At 45.6% G+C, this 17901-nt stretch overlaps 1 protein-coding gene across 4 annotated transcripts in view; it reads right to left on the reverse strand.

Annotated features, from left to right (window-relative positions):
• LOC137465598 (zinc finger SWIM domain-containing protein 6-like) overlaps positions 1–17465 on the reverse strand; it is a 262106-nt gene extending 244641 nt beyond the window's left edge. For 3 of the 4 annotated variants that reach the window (XM_068177666.1, XM_068177665.1, XM_068177664.1), the window contains exon 1: positions 16366–17465. In XM_068177666.1, the coding sequence (XP_068033767.1) occupies positions 16366–17257 (892 nt within the window). In that variant the 5' untranslated portion in view covers positions 17258–17465. The remainder of the gene's footprint in view (positions 1–16365) is intronic. The other variant, XM_068177663.1, reaches the window with a different exon arrangement.
• Between the last annotated feature and the right edge of the window lie 436 nt (positions 17466–17901).

Genomic DNA, 17901 nt, shown 5'->3' on the forward strand with positions numbered 1-17901 from the left:
GCTCATTCACCAGCTGTGACAAAAAGTTGTCCTCCACACACTCTAAAAACTTGCTGAATTGCCTCTTTTCTGCTGTATTAAGTTCCCAGCAGATGTCTAGTAGGTTAAAATCACCTGCAAGAACAAGGGCTGGTGATCCTGAAACATCCTCCAGCTGCTTGTAGAATAAGTTGTCCACCTCTACTTCCTGGCTGAGTGGTCTATAACAGATTCCCAGCAGGATGTCAGCCTTGTTGGCCTTCCCCTTAATTCTTACCCATAGGCATTCAACTTCATCGTCATTAGTTTCAATACCCATGGCATCAAAAGCCTCCCTAATATAAAGGGGCACCCCTCTACTTCCTCTCCCTTTCCTGTCTCTTCTGAAGAGCTTGTAGCTATCCAGAGCAGCGCTCCAGTTATGCAAGTCGTCCCACCATGTTTCTGCGATGGCGACTACATCATAGCTTTGCTGCTGCACCATGGCTTCCAGCTCTTCTTGTTTGTTACCCAAAGACATTATAACCTAAAGACTGGTTTCATGAACTCTTCCCCCTGGATCCTGGTTTGCATCACATATTTCTTGCAATTTTTGAGACTCAAGGGGTAGGGAATATTCTGATGTACATGAACTGGTAACATCATTGGTAGGATGACTTGTTTGGATTGTCCCCAACAGCAACGGGCATTCTGAATTTAATGTTACACCCTGTTTTTGCAATATTATTATTATTAGCTAAATTCTAACTGATTTCTATAATAACTTTGTATGTTAATGTTTAATATATAACTCAGCTAACACTCTTTCAAACTACATGAAATAAGAAAAATAGTAAAACTGAGGAGATTGACCTATCTCAACACATTTGACAACAATGTACTTATATGCATTGGATGCTTTTATAGCTTGGAGGCAAGAGGTACCTGTACTGCCACTTCATGAGGTAGAGATGATTGACTGAAATCAAGGGGTAGAGTGTAGCAGGACACCCTGGCCTGGATGCTCTGTCTTGGAATGTGGTCAAGTAGAGGGTGTCACATGCTGGCTTTGGTGTTGAATTATGCTAAAAACAGTCCGGCTCAGCAACCAAATCAAAATCCTGATAGTGAAGCAAAGATTTGGCAGATAAGCTGCTAAGCTGACCTGGTAACATTATGTCATATCACTTCACACTAGAAAAGTCCAGTCCACTTTCATATGGTCAGGTTCTAACATTCCTCATTGGAGTGTGTGTATGAAGTTTCCTCCCTTGGGAAGAAGACACTCCCCAAGGATACTCCTTGAGGTAAAGAGAAAGAGACCTGCCCACAAGTGTTGGAATGGGTGAGTTAAATCAATCTCTACTTAAAAATTGTTTCTTTTTGCTAGCTTTAATATAATTACTTTGATATAGTGCACTATACTATACACTACTAGTAGTTTTAGCTTTTATACTGTGTAGTATATAATTCTGTTCAAGATCTTTTGTCTAATCATTTATCATAATAAATAACTCATTTTATATAAATATATCTGATTTGCCATCTTTAATCCTGAGGGAAAATGAAACAGGGACTAATAATAAAAGGGTGGCTGGACAGGAAAAAACGCAGATCCAAACCAATGTGGTTAATCCTACGTTCTCCCTTTATTGTTTACAGACAGTAGTTTTTATACACTTCCAGATAGTTTACAATCGTGAGCACACTCTCATTGGCAAGCAAACATTGTTTGTTCCCGTCTTAAGGTGGCTAAAGTTTCACACTGCAGACCTATACTAATTCACACCTAGATAGCTCAGTACATTTGGTTATACCTTAACATAATTTCTGACTGCGCCACAAACTTATTCTTAACTGCGCCACAGGCTTTCAGGCCTCCGAGGCCCACATCTGAGGCCTAGGCTGGGGTAGCTCAACCTTCACTCTAAACATATTAATCATGAACATCTAGATTGTGACCCATTTCTCTCAGAAATTTCTCTACAGGAAAAAGTTACTTAAACCATTGACAAAGTCTGGGGCTAAAACTGGATTCAGCTGCACCCTGACTCCTCTCTAAGGAGTTTAGAAAGCAAGGTCCTCTCTGCACCTTGTGGCTCAACAGCAGGGCTTCTCCAGTAAACGTCATCTCCACCCACGACAACCTCCTAAAGTTAGAGCGCAGAGAGCATACAAGTATCAGTTGTTGGCATGGCAACTGTCCCAAATTCAAGAATTGCTACATACCAAAATATCAAATCATATACAGATGTGTTAGTTTTGCATGGTCTGGTTTTTGGTAGTGGGGGAGCCACAGAGGAGGCTTCTGTAAGAAGCTGCTGGAAGCTTCCCACCATGTCCAGCAGAGCCAATCCCAGATGGCTCTGAAGATGGACATGCTGCTGCCCAAAGCGGGGCCAGAGAGGTTGGTAATGCCTCTGTGATAACATATTTAAGAAAACCAAAACAAAGTGGGGCACAGTTTTATTTCCAGGTACAGAAGAGGAGGGGGTGAGAACATGTGAGGGAAAACAACATGGCTACACCAAGGTCAGTGGAGAAGGAGGGGGAGAAAGTGCTCCAGGCGCCAGAGCCAAGATTCCTCTGCAGGCCGTGGTGATAACCATGGTGATGACCATGGTGAAGCAGGCTGTCCCCGTGCAGCCCATGGGGGCCCACAGGGGATGCAGAGATCCAACCACAGCCTGTGGAGGAGGTACACCAGAGTGGGTGGATGCCTGGAGGAGGCTCTGATCCAGTGGGAGACCCAGTGGAGAGAGGGGCCCCTGCTTCCAGTCTGGAGCAGCCTGTCCCTGGAGGACTGCACCCTGTGGAAGAGTGACCCACTGTGGGATGTGCCCATGGGGAAGACAGTGTGGGAATGCCATGGGAAACTACAGTCGTTTAGCATAAGGCATTTCCCCAGAGTCCTCTGCCCCCCAATGCAAATGAGCACATGCCCATCACCTGTCAGTTTGTGGTTGTCATCTCCCCAAGTTCTGGAAAGTTCTCCGGTCTCATTGTTTCTAATGGTTCCCTCTGTAAGCCACTCCTTCCCTTTTCCCTCATTGGCCCAGTTTATGTTACCCCATCCCTGTTCCTCCCTTACACCCTCTTCCCATTGGATCATTTGTACCCTAGTTACTCCTTCTCTCCCCACTTATATACTCTGGCCCCTCCTTCCCCGGGGCTCTCGGAATCTGCCTCCCCTGAGTGTGGTTGTCTCCCTGCTCCTATTTCTGCCTCCCTACTCCTTCAATCAATCCTCAATAAACCTGCTCGGATTCCAGCAGCTGAAGAGTTTTTCCGTCTTCCTGGTGGGGATTTTAATTACGCTATCCAGGCACCCGTTGACCAGCCAACTGAGGGCCACCCCGTGGGACTTGGTCTGCGGCAGCCTATAACCCACACTACAGTAATTTTGAGAGGACTGCTGCTCATGAGATTGGAACCATGTTGGAAAAGTTCACAGAGAACTGTCTTCTGTGGGAAGGGACCCCATGGTCTCACAGGGGAATGACTCCTCTCCCTGAGCAGCAAAAGAAGATCTTGGGTGATGAACTGACCAAACCCCCTACGCCTTGTCTCCCTGCACTGGTGGGAAGGAGGGAGGGGTTTGGGGAAGAAAAGGTGTTTTTAAGGGCTTATTTTACTTCACATTGCCCTCCTCTGATTTTGTTAGTAATAAACTCACTTTGTACTTCTAACTTGAGCCTGTTTTGCCCTTGGAGTGTTTTCTCCCAGTCTTTAACTGATGAAACCTTCATTAAATTTTTTCTCTCCTCTGTCCAGCTGTGGCAGGGGAGGGGGAGTGAGTGACTTTCATGGGTGCCTGGCATTTGACCAGTGTCAGTCCACAATGGAATACCTTTCCTAAACTGAAAGCAAACTTGGAAAATGATTTCTTGGGAGCAAGGAAAGCCTTGAATTTAAGGGGAAAATTAAATGTGAGAAGCATGAAAACTGACCTAAAACAAATTATGAAGAATTTTGTTAGGTCAACTCAATTTAAACTTTTCTCTAAAAGAAGACTCCTTGTTTTAAAAGCTATGATAGGAAGATATTTACAATTCATTTTCTCCTTAAAATAACTTTAAAAATTCTAGTGCTGACCAAAAATTAAGGCATGTTATTAAGGGCATTGTCCAAATGCCTTTTAAACAGTGACAAGCTTCGGGCATCAACCACCTCTGTAGGAAGCCTGTCCTAGTGTTTGATCACCCTCTCAGTAAAGAAATGCTTCCTCAGGTCCAGTCTGAACATCCCCTGGTACAGCTGTGAACCATTCCCATGCATACTGTCACTGTATCCCAGGGAGAAGAGGTCAATACCTCCCTCTCTACTCCCTCTCTTCAGGAAGCTGTAAAGAGCCATCACCCCTCAGCTTCCTTTTCTCCAAACTAGACAAACCCAGAGCCCTCAGCTGCTCCTTATAGGATATTCGTTCCAGCCCTTTCACCAGCTTTGTTGCCCTCCTCTGGGGGCAATTCAAGGACCTTTACATCCTTCTTAAATGATGGGGCCCAGAACAGTACCAGAGGGAAAGCTGCACCAATGCTAAATACAGCAGGAACAATGTCCCATGTCTGTTTGAAGCATTTGGGCAATGTCCTTAAAAATACAACTGACATCTTTCATATCACCAGCTTCCACTATTTTTGTGCAGCCTTCCAAAATAGGCCCATATAAGGTAAACAAACAAACAAACAAACAAATTTCAAACCCAAATCCAACTGAAATATTTTCAGTAGTAGGTATAGCATTTTAGAATGCAGTTAAGGAGTACAGAAGCAGCAGTCAATATTTCAGTTCTATTTATGTATATTTTCTTTCTCCACATTGACCCTTCCCAACATTACTTTCTTTTGAAGCTATTAAAAAAACACTTTTTTTTTTCATTCACAACTACTCATTGCGGCCTATTCCACTGCTTGAAAGCAAGCAAAGCCAAGCCCACACTGGGTGCCCTAAAAAAGATTGCATCCATTTTTATCACCCCTTGGCTTTATTTTCACAGTGAATTCCTAGTTTAAATGTAATCAACTAACAAACACCTCCCCTATGTGCACTTTTGCCATTCCTCATTGCTTGCAAAGAGTATCAAGTGCAAGCAAAAGGGAACAAAAGTCTCAGCACTGCCAATCAAACTAAAAAGGTCCTACTTCTGGTTTTGCCAGTCCTGAGGAACCACTAATGCACCTCAGACCTTTGGAAAAAAGGAGAGAAAGCCAAAACATTAAACTTATAAAAAACTTAATTACAAAAATATAAATTCCTTAAGAATAAAAAAAAAAAAAGTTAAATAAGCCCTCAAAAAAAAAAAAAAACAAAAAACAAACAAACACCACAAAAAACCCACTCATATCTAAAGCTGAAGTCCACCTAGGCGGAAAGGCGCTTAACCCAGGAACAGCAAGAGCTTCCCTTCAGAAAGAAGGTAAGTTTGCAGGCTGCCCGCGAAGTGAAATCCGCTGCAGACAAGGCTGATGGAGAGCCCAACACCCTCCGAGCCCGAGCCGCAGCACCGAGACCAGGGATGCCGCTATAAATCGGCACGGCACAGCGAATAAAGGGCAAGCAGCTGCCGCAGTCAATGCACCGCAAGAAGACGGTCCGGCCCAGCACAGGGCGGGACAGAAGGACCGGCCGAGTGGAGCCGCCGTCTCGCCCTGCCCCAATTGTCGAGCCGGCAGTGAGAAGCGAAAAAGTCTTTTATCTGGCTTTCCCTTTGGGTGAGGGGGCAGAAAACCGATGAGAACATAAACGTTAAAATGAGAACAGTGTCCAGTCACCGCCTCCAGCGCGAGGCACCGCCGCACGACAATGCGCATAGTGATGCATACAGTAATGCGCCCAGGCCACACAAAGTGCAAGAGCAGCACCCTAAGCGAAAGTTTCCTGGGGAAGCCATAAACCCCTTCCCCACTGTGAAAAATGCATATTTTATGATTGGCTTTTCGCAAATGTTAAATTGAATACTATATGTATTATGTTATATTGATTAGAAGTGCTGTATTAACATTTTAATAGTATGGTAAATGTAGTTTTGTAGTTAAAATAGAACCTATGTATGTGGGTTTTTTTGTTTTTACTAGCTCAAGCAAGAGATGAGATAATGAAGAAACTCTTCACACAGAGATGACAATGATGGGTGCCCATAAAGAATTACTGCCTCCTTATCGGAAAAGACAAACATTCTTCCACCTTCTCTCCGTGTTTATGGAACCACCAGGATTAAGGGGAAGAAGTTGACAAAAACCAGAAAAGTTCTTAATTTGCAAGGAATTTATGCATCATGTATGAGATATATGAATATGCAACAGGCTATTGCTTTTAAAGGTTATTCCTTTATTCACAAGGCATGCTTATCGGGCTTAAGTGCCCGAGAGCATCCGGACGTCCGTAATTCTTTGCTTTTTATTGATTTGTAATTGTCCTAACTCTAAATTTTCATTAATCTAATTGTATTACTATTTTTATAACTTTTTTATTATTATTAAACTTTTAAAAATTTAAAAACCAAGTGATTGGCGTTTATAACAAATGGTAGCAGAGGATGGTTCCTAACACCTCTCTGCCGGTGCCTTAGGAGAGTCAGAGTGAGGGAGACGCATCCTGCCCTGATTAGGCAGCCTCACTGTGCTCCCCTGGTGCTACCGACAGATGCAGGTTACGATCTGATGGACAAAAGGAGACAATAAAACAAAGAAAAGGGAAAGGATTCCCTAAAACCGCAGTAATTAGCCCCTAAGACCAAAGTGTACACGAAAAACAAAGACCCAAGGACAAGGGATAGGTAAGTATTTGTTGGGATGGGGTGGATAAGGGGGGATGAATGTGTGTGAATGAGAGGCGGGCTGGTTACCCCAGACCTGCTAAGTGAGTGCAGTAGTCTCCCATGATGCGTTTCCATCTTTTTCGCTAGAAAAGCGGCCAGTAAAGAGACGAAGCGCATGATAAAAAGAGTGAGAGAATCCCCCTGGAAAAAACCGGGACTGGGTCTCAAGGAAAGAGTGGGACCCCTTGGGGGGGGTAAAAAAAAAAAAAGGTAAAATAAAAGGTAAAAAGAGGGTTTTCTTGGCATAATTAAGTGGAGGAAAAAAATTCAAAAGGTAAAATGTGTGGGAGGGGCCCCTAAAAATTCTGCTTTGGACAACACAGCTAGATTGAGGGATATCCAAGAATACCAACACTGGCCAGTAACACCTATTAGGTGAATTAAAAGTTACCTTCTTGTTGTGTACGTGAGGGTGGGTCCCGCACCAACAAGTCCCCTGCGGGTGGGAGCTTAGGCAAAACCCTGCAAACCTAGCCTTGTTCCCCCGGGCGTGAGGGGGAAGCTGTGACTCGCACCAAGTGTGAGGCCCATGCAGCCAGCCTCAAAGGTGAATTGGCACCAGAGGCAAACAAAAATAAACTTGAGTGAAAAAGTCTGCTGGGTTGAGATATTAATCTTCGAGAGCACCCAGGATTGAGTAACTCAGGTCACTTCCCAGAGGCCCAGCGGTACTGAAGCCCAGAGAGGCTGCCCCCAAAGCAAGGATGGCTCAGTATCGTAGGACCTTTTAGCACTGCGGCTGCGTAAAGTAGTCGTCTAACCCATTCCCCCTGGGGGAGGGGGTGTGGGGAGTCCAGATCGGGCAAGGTACGGAGGTCCGAACCCCTGACTCTGAGGCTATCTCTAGGGAAGAGGGATAGCCAAACCTCGGGGAAGTGGAAGGGGTCAGGGTGGGGGCTTACACGATTCACGATTCTCTGGCAACAGAAATCCCTTTGTGTAAGTCTAAGAGGTTTGCTAACGTTTCCTTCCTCTGTGCAATAAAATAAAGGGAAATGTAGAAGTATGAATGAACAGGCCTGAGGGTGTGGATGTGTGTGCGAAAGTAAGTGGAAAATAAAGGTGAGTAAATGGAAATTAGTGGAAGATATGCAATGTAGATTGTTTGTTTTGAGCTAAATAAAAGTGAGTAAGTGTGCACGAATGAAAGTATATGTAACAGTATTGTGAAGTCCAGAAGTATGAATGAACAGGCTTGAGGGTGTGAATGTGAGTGAGAGTGAGCGAGAGATAAAGGTGAGTAAATGGAAATGAGTGGAAAATATGTAATGTAGATTGTTTATTCTGAGCTTTATTTCTTTAGAGGGAGGTGTATTATGTCGAATGGTTTGTGAGAGAAAGGATTTTTTGCATGGGTATTTGAAAGAAGGTAGTATTTAGGTTGTTAGAAAATGTGAGAAAGAAAAAAAAGAGCATGGAATGAATACATAAGATTTTGGGGAAAAAAAAAATGGGACAGAAAACCAGTAAAAAGGAAGAAAAAGGGGAAAAGGGAGTGGAATCAGAGGGAAACACACCACTCGCAGTCGAGCCGCTTGTCCCAGGCCCTGGCTCGCCGCTTGTTTCAGCTCCGTCTGTCCCAGTCCCGGCATTTGTCCCAGGTCCCAGCGAGCCGCTCGCTTCGGCTCCACCTGCCCCGGTGCCAGCACCTGTCCCGGTGCCTGTTTCGCCGCCCGCAGCCTCTGTACCAGTTCCCGTCTCGCTGCTCGCGGCTGCCCAACCGGCCCCTGCCCCCATCCCGCCCAGCTGGTCTGTGGCCGCTCTGCCGGCCGCGCCTGGCGGGCTCTCGTCTGTCCCGTCTGTCCCATCCTTGACTGCTACGCCTGCGGCTGTTTCCTCTGCCCCATCCCCAGAGACTCTGACCATGCCAGCTGCGCTGGGTACCGCCGCTGCTGCTTTGCCTCTGCTGGGAACAGCTGACCCAGCCGCCATTAACCACGCTCCCGGCTGGTATCCCCTGGAAATGCCCCCTCGTTTGGCGGTTCCAGCAGCGAACCCTGCCCATGCTCCCCTGAGCTCCGTTCCCCTGGTAACCGCAGCTGCAGCCCAAAGAAACTCGCACCTGGAGGACGCCCCTTATAGGAACACGAGAAGTTCAGTTAGAAAACAACATTCTCCAAACTTTTCCTCACAACACGGGAGAAAGGCTCTAGAAAAAGACTGGGATCTGTTTCCACTAAGAGAGGTCCCGATGGGAGGGGGTGGAACTGAGTTTGTAAATGGTCCTTTAACTTCTTCTGAGGTCAGGAATTTTAAAGAGGAAATCAAAGGGATTTTGAAGGATCCCAAAAGCACTGCTGAACAATTAGACCAATTTTTAGGTTCAAGCATTTATACCTGGGAAGAAATGTGGTCGATAATAAAGATACTATTTTCTCCAGAAGAAAGGGAAATTATCAAAATTGCAATCAAAGAAGCCGGGAGTAAAGAAAAAACACATCCCCTCCCTGGAGAGGACAAAATGCCAACTCCACCTCCTGAGCAGGGTCGAAATAATGAAGAGGGGAGAAAACATATGAATGAGTATTGTAATTTAATAATCAAGAGAAAAAAAGGGGCATCATCTCGAGGGCAAAATGCTGAAGGGACTTTTGAGGTACTGTAAGAGCCCGTCTGAAGCCCCTTGTTCTCCATTCTGCCTTCCGATTGCCACGAGAAAGAATCCCTTCCCCCACTGCAGTTCTGGCTTAGAACAGGACACAGTGCAGGTGGAACCACTGAACCACCATTCTAGCTGTTCCGAACAAGGCCTGGCAAGAACTTGGCAAGGAGTTGGCAAGGACTTGGCAAAGACCTGACATGGACCCAGCACGGGATAGCCTGATGCGCGGCCTGCTTCTAATCTCCGTTCTTAAGCCGAAGGAACTTTTGGGGGGACTCCCGTGGTCCTTCATTGAAGACCCCTCATCTGCCTCATTACCACTGTGACAAATAAAGAATGAGAACCCTCCTCCCAAGGACTGAGACTGAGACCCCTACTATAGGGAGGAGGGGAATTTGGTGGTCTGACCACTGATGACATGACCTGTTTCCCTTCAGTAATTTCAATGGACTTATTCTTTATTGTATTCGCCTTGCTTTGGTGGTTTCTGTGGACTCACCTGTTCCCTCGTGGCGATTACAATGGACTTTCATTGTTACACTTGTTCCCCCCTCTTTCCTCTGTGGACTATAACTGGACCCCCGAGTCAACCAGAACTTCGGAGACTCCCCCGACACGATAGACGGATCCCCATCGTCCGGACCACTGAGGATCTCGCCTGTGTTGGTAGCTATTCCCATCCCCCTCTTCTCTCTCTCTCTCTCTATAATTTTATCTCCTTTCTGATCCCCACTATCGCATTTACTGTTTTGGCCCCTAATAAAGGTGCATTTGTTGTGATTAACTGATAGTCCCTTGTTGTTTGCCTTTTTGTACTTTTGGGATTGGTGAAAAGAACCATCACGACACCCCGCAAAAAGCGGATCGTGACAGGTACAACAAGGGAAAGGGGAGGCTCCAACTGAGTGGTTGGACAGACTTGGGAGAAATATAAGGCAACATTCCAGAATGGATCCTGAGACTGATGTGAGAAAAGCTTTGTTAAAAGATTAACTTTGTGCTTGGCCAGATAATGGAAAAAATTGAAGATCAGCATGACAAATCATTAGATGATTTATTAAAGGAGGCTCAGAAAGTCTGTGGCCAAAGCCAAACTAAAAGCAAGGATTGTGGCAGTCACCATGTGAGAAAACAATTACAAGAAAAAAATCAAAAACACACAAACACTACTCCTAGATATGACAGTAGTAGAGACAGGGGAACAGGAAAAAAAATAATAAAACCCCAATACAAACCAAGTCTCAGGAGCATTCCAGGAATGTCTGCTTTTACTGTAAGAGCAAAGGACATTATAAGAGAGATTGTCCTAAGAGAGCAACAGATCTGAAAATCTTCTGAGAGATGAGCAAAGAAGAAGAATAGGGATGTAAGAGGCTCTATTTTTTAAGGGAAAAATACCATCTAGAGTCTGTGATAACTTTAAAAGTGGGTCCCCAAGAAAAAGAATTAGAATTTGTAGTAGACACAGGGGCAAAAAAGAACCTGTCTGTTAAATATTCCAAAATATTATAGTGTGAGCAAAGATACTGTAAAAGTAACAAGAAAAAAAAATTAACAAGGAAGTTTGGGCTAGAGAAGGAAATAGGGGAGGATGCTTCATACTGAGCAAATGTCTTCATTGAGCTGTTGATTCAGCTAATTCTTTTCCCATTACTGTGTACAAGTAGTTTAAATTATTTCTTCCAATCTGCATTGTGATTTTTCATCTTGAAATTTGTAACTTGCTGTACTCTAAAGTTGAGAAACAAGTTTACAGCTGTGACATAGCCAGACGTACTTTTAATTTATTTTCAGTTGATGCAAGGCTGTTCAATCAAGTGGTTCTCAGTGTGTAAAGTTAAACTAAAGGTAACACCAGCTGCTTGGCAGGTCAACGAGAAACATTTTTTCTTCCAGCCAGTCCTTTTACATGTACCCAAATGTGTTTTGCTTTCTTGGTTTTTTGTTTTGTTTGTGTTTCTGAAAGTGCTGACTACTTGCAGTGCGCCTAGAACAGCAGCTAGAGTTGTGCATGCATAGCACTTTTGAAAAATAGGGCTCATTTTTTTGACCTAGAATTGGAGATGGCTACATATATAAATGGGAACACACAAAGCTGGATGAAGAAAAAGTTTCAGTATCTTCTAATGTAAGCTCTTAATTTGTTACTTTCAGCATCACTGTGGGTGTGTGACACACACACATAAAAAAACAAAAAAGATGGTGGGGGAGAATCTCTGCTTGCTGTAGTTTTATTTCTGGAATGAGTAAGACAGCTATGAAGAAGTTGTGGGTTCCTTGTGTGGTTCCCCCAGGCCTGCAGGGAGGGCTTGGTCGTGATTCCCTCTGTGCTGCAGGTAGCCCTGCAGCGTGGCAGCAGTAGCTTGCCTCTAGTGAGTTTGCAAGCAGGGTGCTTCACCACTGCAGTGCTCAGGTGCTGTTTCCTATTGTGACATTAAAGCTTAAATTCAAGAGTGCCTCTTTCCATCCAATTATTGTTTGTACCACAGGAGCCTCTTTGAACAGTGTTTCCTAATGGTCAAAGAGAAGGTATTGCAGAGACAAATTCCTTACTTTCTGTCTCCCCCTACTGTATTCATTTTTTGTCCATTCTCTCTTCAAAATATGGATTTGTAAAACTCATGCTCTGTGTCCTCAGATGCCCTTCCCAAATCAAACCTTGGCTTCATTGCAAATTGCATTGCACTAACTAGCATTGTCTTAAATTTTTTGGTGCAGGTAGGGTCACTTTGGAAGTAAGTTGTTGTTTACCATGTTCTTACAACCTTTTTGAGCTTGTGAATGGAAAAAAATTGTGTTAGAAAAACAAGTCTTTAGTTTTAGTACTGTGTCAGCTGTGAATGGCTAGTAGCCTTGGTGGAGAGTGCCATGAATTGCATGCTTGCAGAACGCACATAACAAAAGTAATTTAATTTGTAAAGAAGTTGAAAAAGGGGGAGGGGTGATTGGCAGACTTACCTCTCTGAGACATTGGAATGTGGACTGATCTTAGAAGGTGGACTGATGCTGGAATGTGGATGTTAAAATGTGAAGACAGAGAAAGAGAGGGAGAGAAAAAGAGAGAGGGAGGCGAAGGACAGAGTTAAACACAAGACTGTTAAAAAATAAATAAATAAATAAATAAAAGGGACCACCACTAGAGATAAGATCAAGGCAGAGATAGCTGACTTTCACAAAGTCATTTATTTTTTTAAGCAAGAACTCTTTTCTCCTTCTGGTTTTTTGTTGTTAAGAAGAGGAGGCTTTTTGTTCTGAAGAATGGGTTAAATGTTGCCCAAAAAGTAAAAAACAAGAGATGTGATACATGTCGCGTTAAAATTGGCCTGGTCTTTCTATTTAACTAATTATAGCTCACAAGAAGAAGAATTGGCCTCTGCAGCTATTAAAACAGCTGGACACAAGAAGAAGAAGCGGCTGTAGAAAAAGCTTTTAGATAAACCCAGAAAGTTTTGAAAGAAACTAATGGTAAAATTTAATGCAGTATTGTCTTTCTTTTAACACTGTGTTATTAAGAAGTCCTTTCCAGGTACCACTAAAACAGCAATCTGAACCACGGAAAGAGGGTGAATTCACGACAGCAAAATCAAAGACTTTGTGAAGAACCTTGAAGAATGGACTATCACATCTAAACCGGGTGATACCAAATTGACTTTCGACTGGGACTGGGTGGTAATAGTCTGGAAAAACCCAAATGAACCAAGTAAAGTACAAAAAAATAACACTTAACTGAGAAATAAGGCAAAGCTTACATCACTGGTTTTAAGCACTGCCTAAATAAGCCCTCAGACGCCTCTGACACCTCCTTAGGAGAGGAACATTGCCACTTCAAACAGGAAGATCAAGACTATTTTAATCAGAGTTCTCACATTCTGGCCTTAGCCTGTGACTTGTACAAGGAAGAAGGGAAATTACAATCAGTATTATACAGTATACTTTATTTGATTCATCCCAGTGCTGGACACGCTAACTGGGTTATAAGTAAATGTTCAAATTATGAGAATGATTGGTATTGGAGCTCACAAAATCTATGTTCTCATTGCAATAGGTATTGAGTACTGAATCTATCCCCTATACAGATAGAACTCAAAGCAACTGAGGTAATAACTTTGTTTTGTGGATGGGAATTATCAGTGCCTGTTGACTGAGAGATACTTGAGGAATGGTAAGAAACCTCAGTTAAGGAGTGTTGAAAAGGACTTGCCTAAAAATATTTAGTAAAAAGGAGCAACAAAGGAAACAGAGGGCAAGCCTGGATTGACCACTGTACTCGCCACTGAGAAGATCACACATACCTGCTATGGGAAGCAACTCCATAGGCAGGGGAGGTGGGGGTATAAGCCATACCAGACCTCTGTTATTCCTGTTTCTGTCTTTCATTTGTTGTCTTTTACCTTTTGAGATACTGGCAAGATCATGTCACAAATGCTACAAAAAAATATTACATGGAAAGAAACCAAAGTTCCTTTTTTGTTACACACACCCATGTCAACAGCCACTGTTATAACCCATCCAAACTGAGTACCTGAAAGAAAAAAAAATAGGGAAAAATATTGAATTACAAGGAACTTAGGAAAAAGTGGTAATAGATGGGGCATTGAATGTCCAAAAGGAGAGAGATGGATTTGTTTTACATTTGATTTCAGAAATACAGTCCAAGATTTGGCGAAAAGGCCATTGGTAAACAAAAAGGTGAAACCAGCACAGCAATCTACCTCTGTATTAAACCCAAATTATATACTGAATCATATTATAAGATTCCAAGCACTCATAGAGAAGATAACAAACAAAGCTGCTCAGGCATTGGAATTAATATTGAATCAGCAAAGCCAAACAAAAACTCTAGTGTATCAAAATAGATTGGCTTTAGACTACGTATTGGCTAAAGAAGGGGGTGTTTGTGGAAAATTTAATATATCAGATTGTTGAAAATAGATGACAATGGGAAAGTCATCCTGGGGGGGAAAAAATAAAGAATATGAGAAAGAAATAACCCAGATACCGGTCCAAAAGTGGGAAAACAATGTTAAAAACTAACTGATGGGGTAATGTATTGAAGAATGGATAGTGGAAGAAATTAAGATTCTTCCTTGGATATTTTACAACTGTTCTGATGTTTCTTCCTTGTTTAATCCCATCTTTTATTTGATTACTAACATAGTCTAAATAATGCAATTAGATAAGAAATATTGCTCAAGCCAAATGATTTATAAAGAATAAGAGGAGGGATTGTGAAAAATGCATATTTTATGATTGGCTTTTCACAAATATTAAATTGAATACTATATGTATTATGTTATATTGATTAGAAGTGCTGTATTAACATTTTAATAGTATGGTAAATGTAGTTTTGTAGTTAAAATAGAACCTATGTATGTGGGTTTTTTTGTTTTTACTAGCTCAAGCAAGAGATGAGATAATGAAGAAACTCTTCACACAGAGATGACAATGATGGGTGCCCATAAAGAATTACTGCCTCCTTATCGGAAAAGACAAACATTCTTCCACCTTCTCTCCGTGTTTATGGAACCACCAGGATTAAGGGGAAGAAGTTGACAAAAACCAGAAAAGTTCTTAATTTGCAAGGAATTTATGCATCATGTATGAGATATATGAATATGCAACAGGCTATTGCTTTTAAAGGTTATTCCTTTGTTCACAAGGCATGCTTATTGGGCTTAAGTGCCCGAGAGCATCCGGACGTCCGTAATTCTTTGCTTTTTATTGTCTTGTAATTGTCCTAACTCTAAATTTTCATTACTCTAATTGTATTACTATTTTTATAACTTTTTTATTATTATTAAACTTTTAAAATTTTAAAAAACAAGTGATTGGCGTTTATAACACCCACAGAGCCACCACCCCCCCAACGGGGCCTGCTTGCGGGTGGAGGTAGTAGCTCCCACTCACACGCAAAGACACACGCGGCAAGGCAAAACCGCCCCCCCCGCCACCCCCGCCCCGTAGGGGTGGAGAGTACCAACCTCCAGTGCCCTTTAAACAGAGGTAGAAAGGAATTAACCAGGGGCACCAGCTCGCAGAGGGGAAAAAACAGTGGAAGGCGGCGGTCGCTTCGTGCGGTAACAGCAGCGGAAGGGGGGAGGGAAGTATTGCTCCAGAAGAAGAAAGAGCAGCAATTTTCTCCTCACCTCGCCGTTGTCACGCAGGACTCATCTTAAAGTAATCCGTGAGCCTCTCCGCGCCCGAGCTCCCCGCCGTCACATCCACTTCCCCCGCTCCCCCCAGTGGTGAGGCCTGAGCAAATCGCGCCTCCACCCTCTAGCTCGCCGCCGCCCTAAAAATGCCTTTGTTTGCAGCTTTCCCCGCACCACACACCCACTCCTGGGGACCCACACCCTCTTTTAATTCTTTATTTTGGATCGAGGCGCCTCCCGCCCTCTTCCCCCGTCGTCCACCTTCTGCTGATTCATTTCAACCAGCGGTTGTGAAGGGGGGGGAAGCGGAGGCATCTCCTTGCTATTGTGGCTCGGGGTATGGTGATGACCCGGATTGCCAAATGTGGGCAGTTGGAATGAAGCAGAGCCAAACGGGATTACACGCTCTGGATTACATGGAGCGGGCACAACGCGTCGGGAAAGTTAAAGGGACAGGCAAAGGGCAGCATGCCCAACCCTCCTGTCAGAGACCGGGCCGGCCGTTGGCGGCAGGCGTCATGGATACGTCACAGAGCAGAGCGAAGGAGTTATTCCGTGTTCTGGATCTGAGGAGGAGACTGGTAGAGGAAGTTGCCCGGCCCGAATTACAGCCTGAGAGTGAAGGCCGCACCGCAGGGAGAGCGGGAGGAGGGGGGGAGTAGCACACGCCAAGGTGGGGTGGCTCCGGCCGCTGGGCCGCGCCGCAAGAGGCGGCTCCCCGAATAATAGGTGGGTGACGCGTCAGGGGGAGACCCGCGTCTGAGGAGACCAGCAGCGCCCTACCCAGGTGGCCGTAGCCCGGCTCCGCAACGCGGTCTCGGCCTGTAACTCACCGACTTGCAGGACATCATCGACATAGCCGCCATCTAGCAGAACGATGCCCCGGCGAAAGGGCAGGCGGTTCTCGTCGACGGCGGCGGTGTCCGCGCCCCCACCGGGCGCGGTACCGCCGGCGGCCCCCCCGGGGGCGGTGGTAAGATCCTCAGTGCCGGTGTTGAAGGAGGAGTACATGCAGATTTCCTTCTCGCTGCGGGGGAAAGACCAGTAGACAATCCTGCGTTGCACCGGCTCTGGGATCCGTTCGAACCGCTCTTCCACCTGCTGGAAAGGCCACTTCTCCGCCACCTTGCGAGCCGCGATGTCCAGCAGGGACTCGGGGCTCTGGATCTTGCCGAGCGGTAGCAGCCCCGGAGCGGCAGCAGCTACAGTAGCAGTTGCGGAGGAAGGTCCGGCGCAGAGCACCCCACTGCTGAGGCTAGTGCCGCCCGCCCGTTGGCCTGGCCTGCTGGCCGAGCCATAGCCAGGCCTGCAGCAGAGGCGCTTTACGGGGAAAGGGAGTTGACCACGTTCCGCCATGATCACACCGCTTCTAAGCGGATAGCGGAAGTGGGTATACCGTATAAACGGCACCAGAAAGGCCGCGAGCCACTCCTGGGTCACGCCCCGTCTTCCTTTACATGGCCGCAAGGGGCGGTACCGGCTGCTCGCCCACGGTGGGGGGCGGAGTCTTATGCAAATCGACGCCATAAACGTAAATAGAACGGCCCAAGAAAAGCTCGATCCCAGCGTAGGTGGGGGATGGTGCGCGAGCTCCTGGCGCAGAGACCCTGTGCTGATGTGTCGGTTGCCTTCTTTTCCCCCGACGTCACGCGTGCAAGTCTGAGAGCACCTTTCATGCTGGTAGGAAGGGGGAGCGTGGCTGCTGGCGCCCCTCTCTGACATCATGTAAGGAATGGAATGCAGGGGTGGGGCCGTCGCGGTCTCAACCCGGTCACCTCCGCTGGGAAAACCGGCGGGGGTGGTTTGGAACTGTGCCCCGCAGCTAGAAAGTATAGTAACGGCTGAGGTAGCCAGTCTCGTCCGCAGAAAGGTGGGGGCTGGCCTGCCTCAAGACCCTTTCCTGGGGGAAGAGAGCGACGCCCGCCTTTCACCGGAGCTCCGCGGAAGTTGAGGGCTGCTGGGAGACAGCAGAGGCGCCTCGGAGGGCAGGTAGAAGGTGCTTATGGGCGGCTCCATGTGGGGTTGAGTGGCCTGGCCTGTGCTCCTGCCTCAGAGGCGGGCTGAAATGGGCGAAGCTGGGGTGTTGCTATCGGGGTGCTGCTCTTCTGGGCTAAGTTTTGGGGTGGCTGAACCCTCGTGCTCCTGTAACAAGTCCTTGAGGCAGCTCAGCAAGATGCGACCTAAATTTCCCGTTTATTGGAGACACTACGGTATCTACGGCCGCTGGGCAGCGGGGTGGACTCCTGTCCCGTGGGGTATACGACGTGTGCTGGCTCGCTGGATGCGCGCGCGCTGTGGACGTGTTTGTGTATGTGCTGGTTGTAGCCTGGTGTGAGCTCCACGCAGCCGACTCGCTTCACAGGTTCGGC

The sequence above is a fragment of the Anomalospiza imberbis genome (assembly GCF_031753505.1).
Source record: "Anomalospiza imberbis isolate Cuckoo-Finch-1a 21T00152 chromosome W unlocalized genomic scaffold, ASM3175350v1 scaffold_31, whole genome shotgun sequence".
Taxonomy (NCBI): Eukaryota; Metazoa; Chordata; class Aves; order Passeriformes; family Viduidae; genus Anomalospiza; species Anomalospiza imberbis.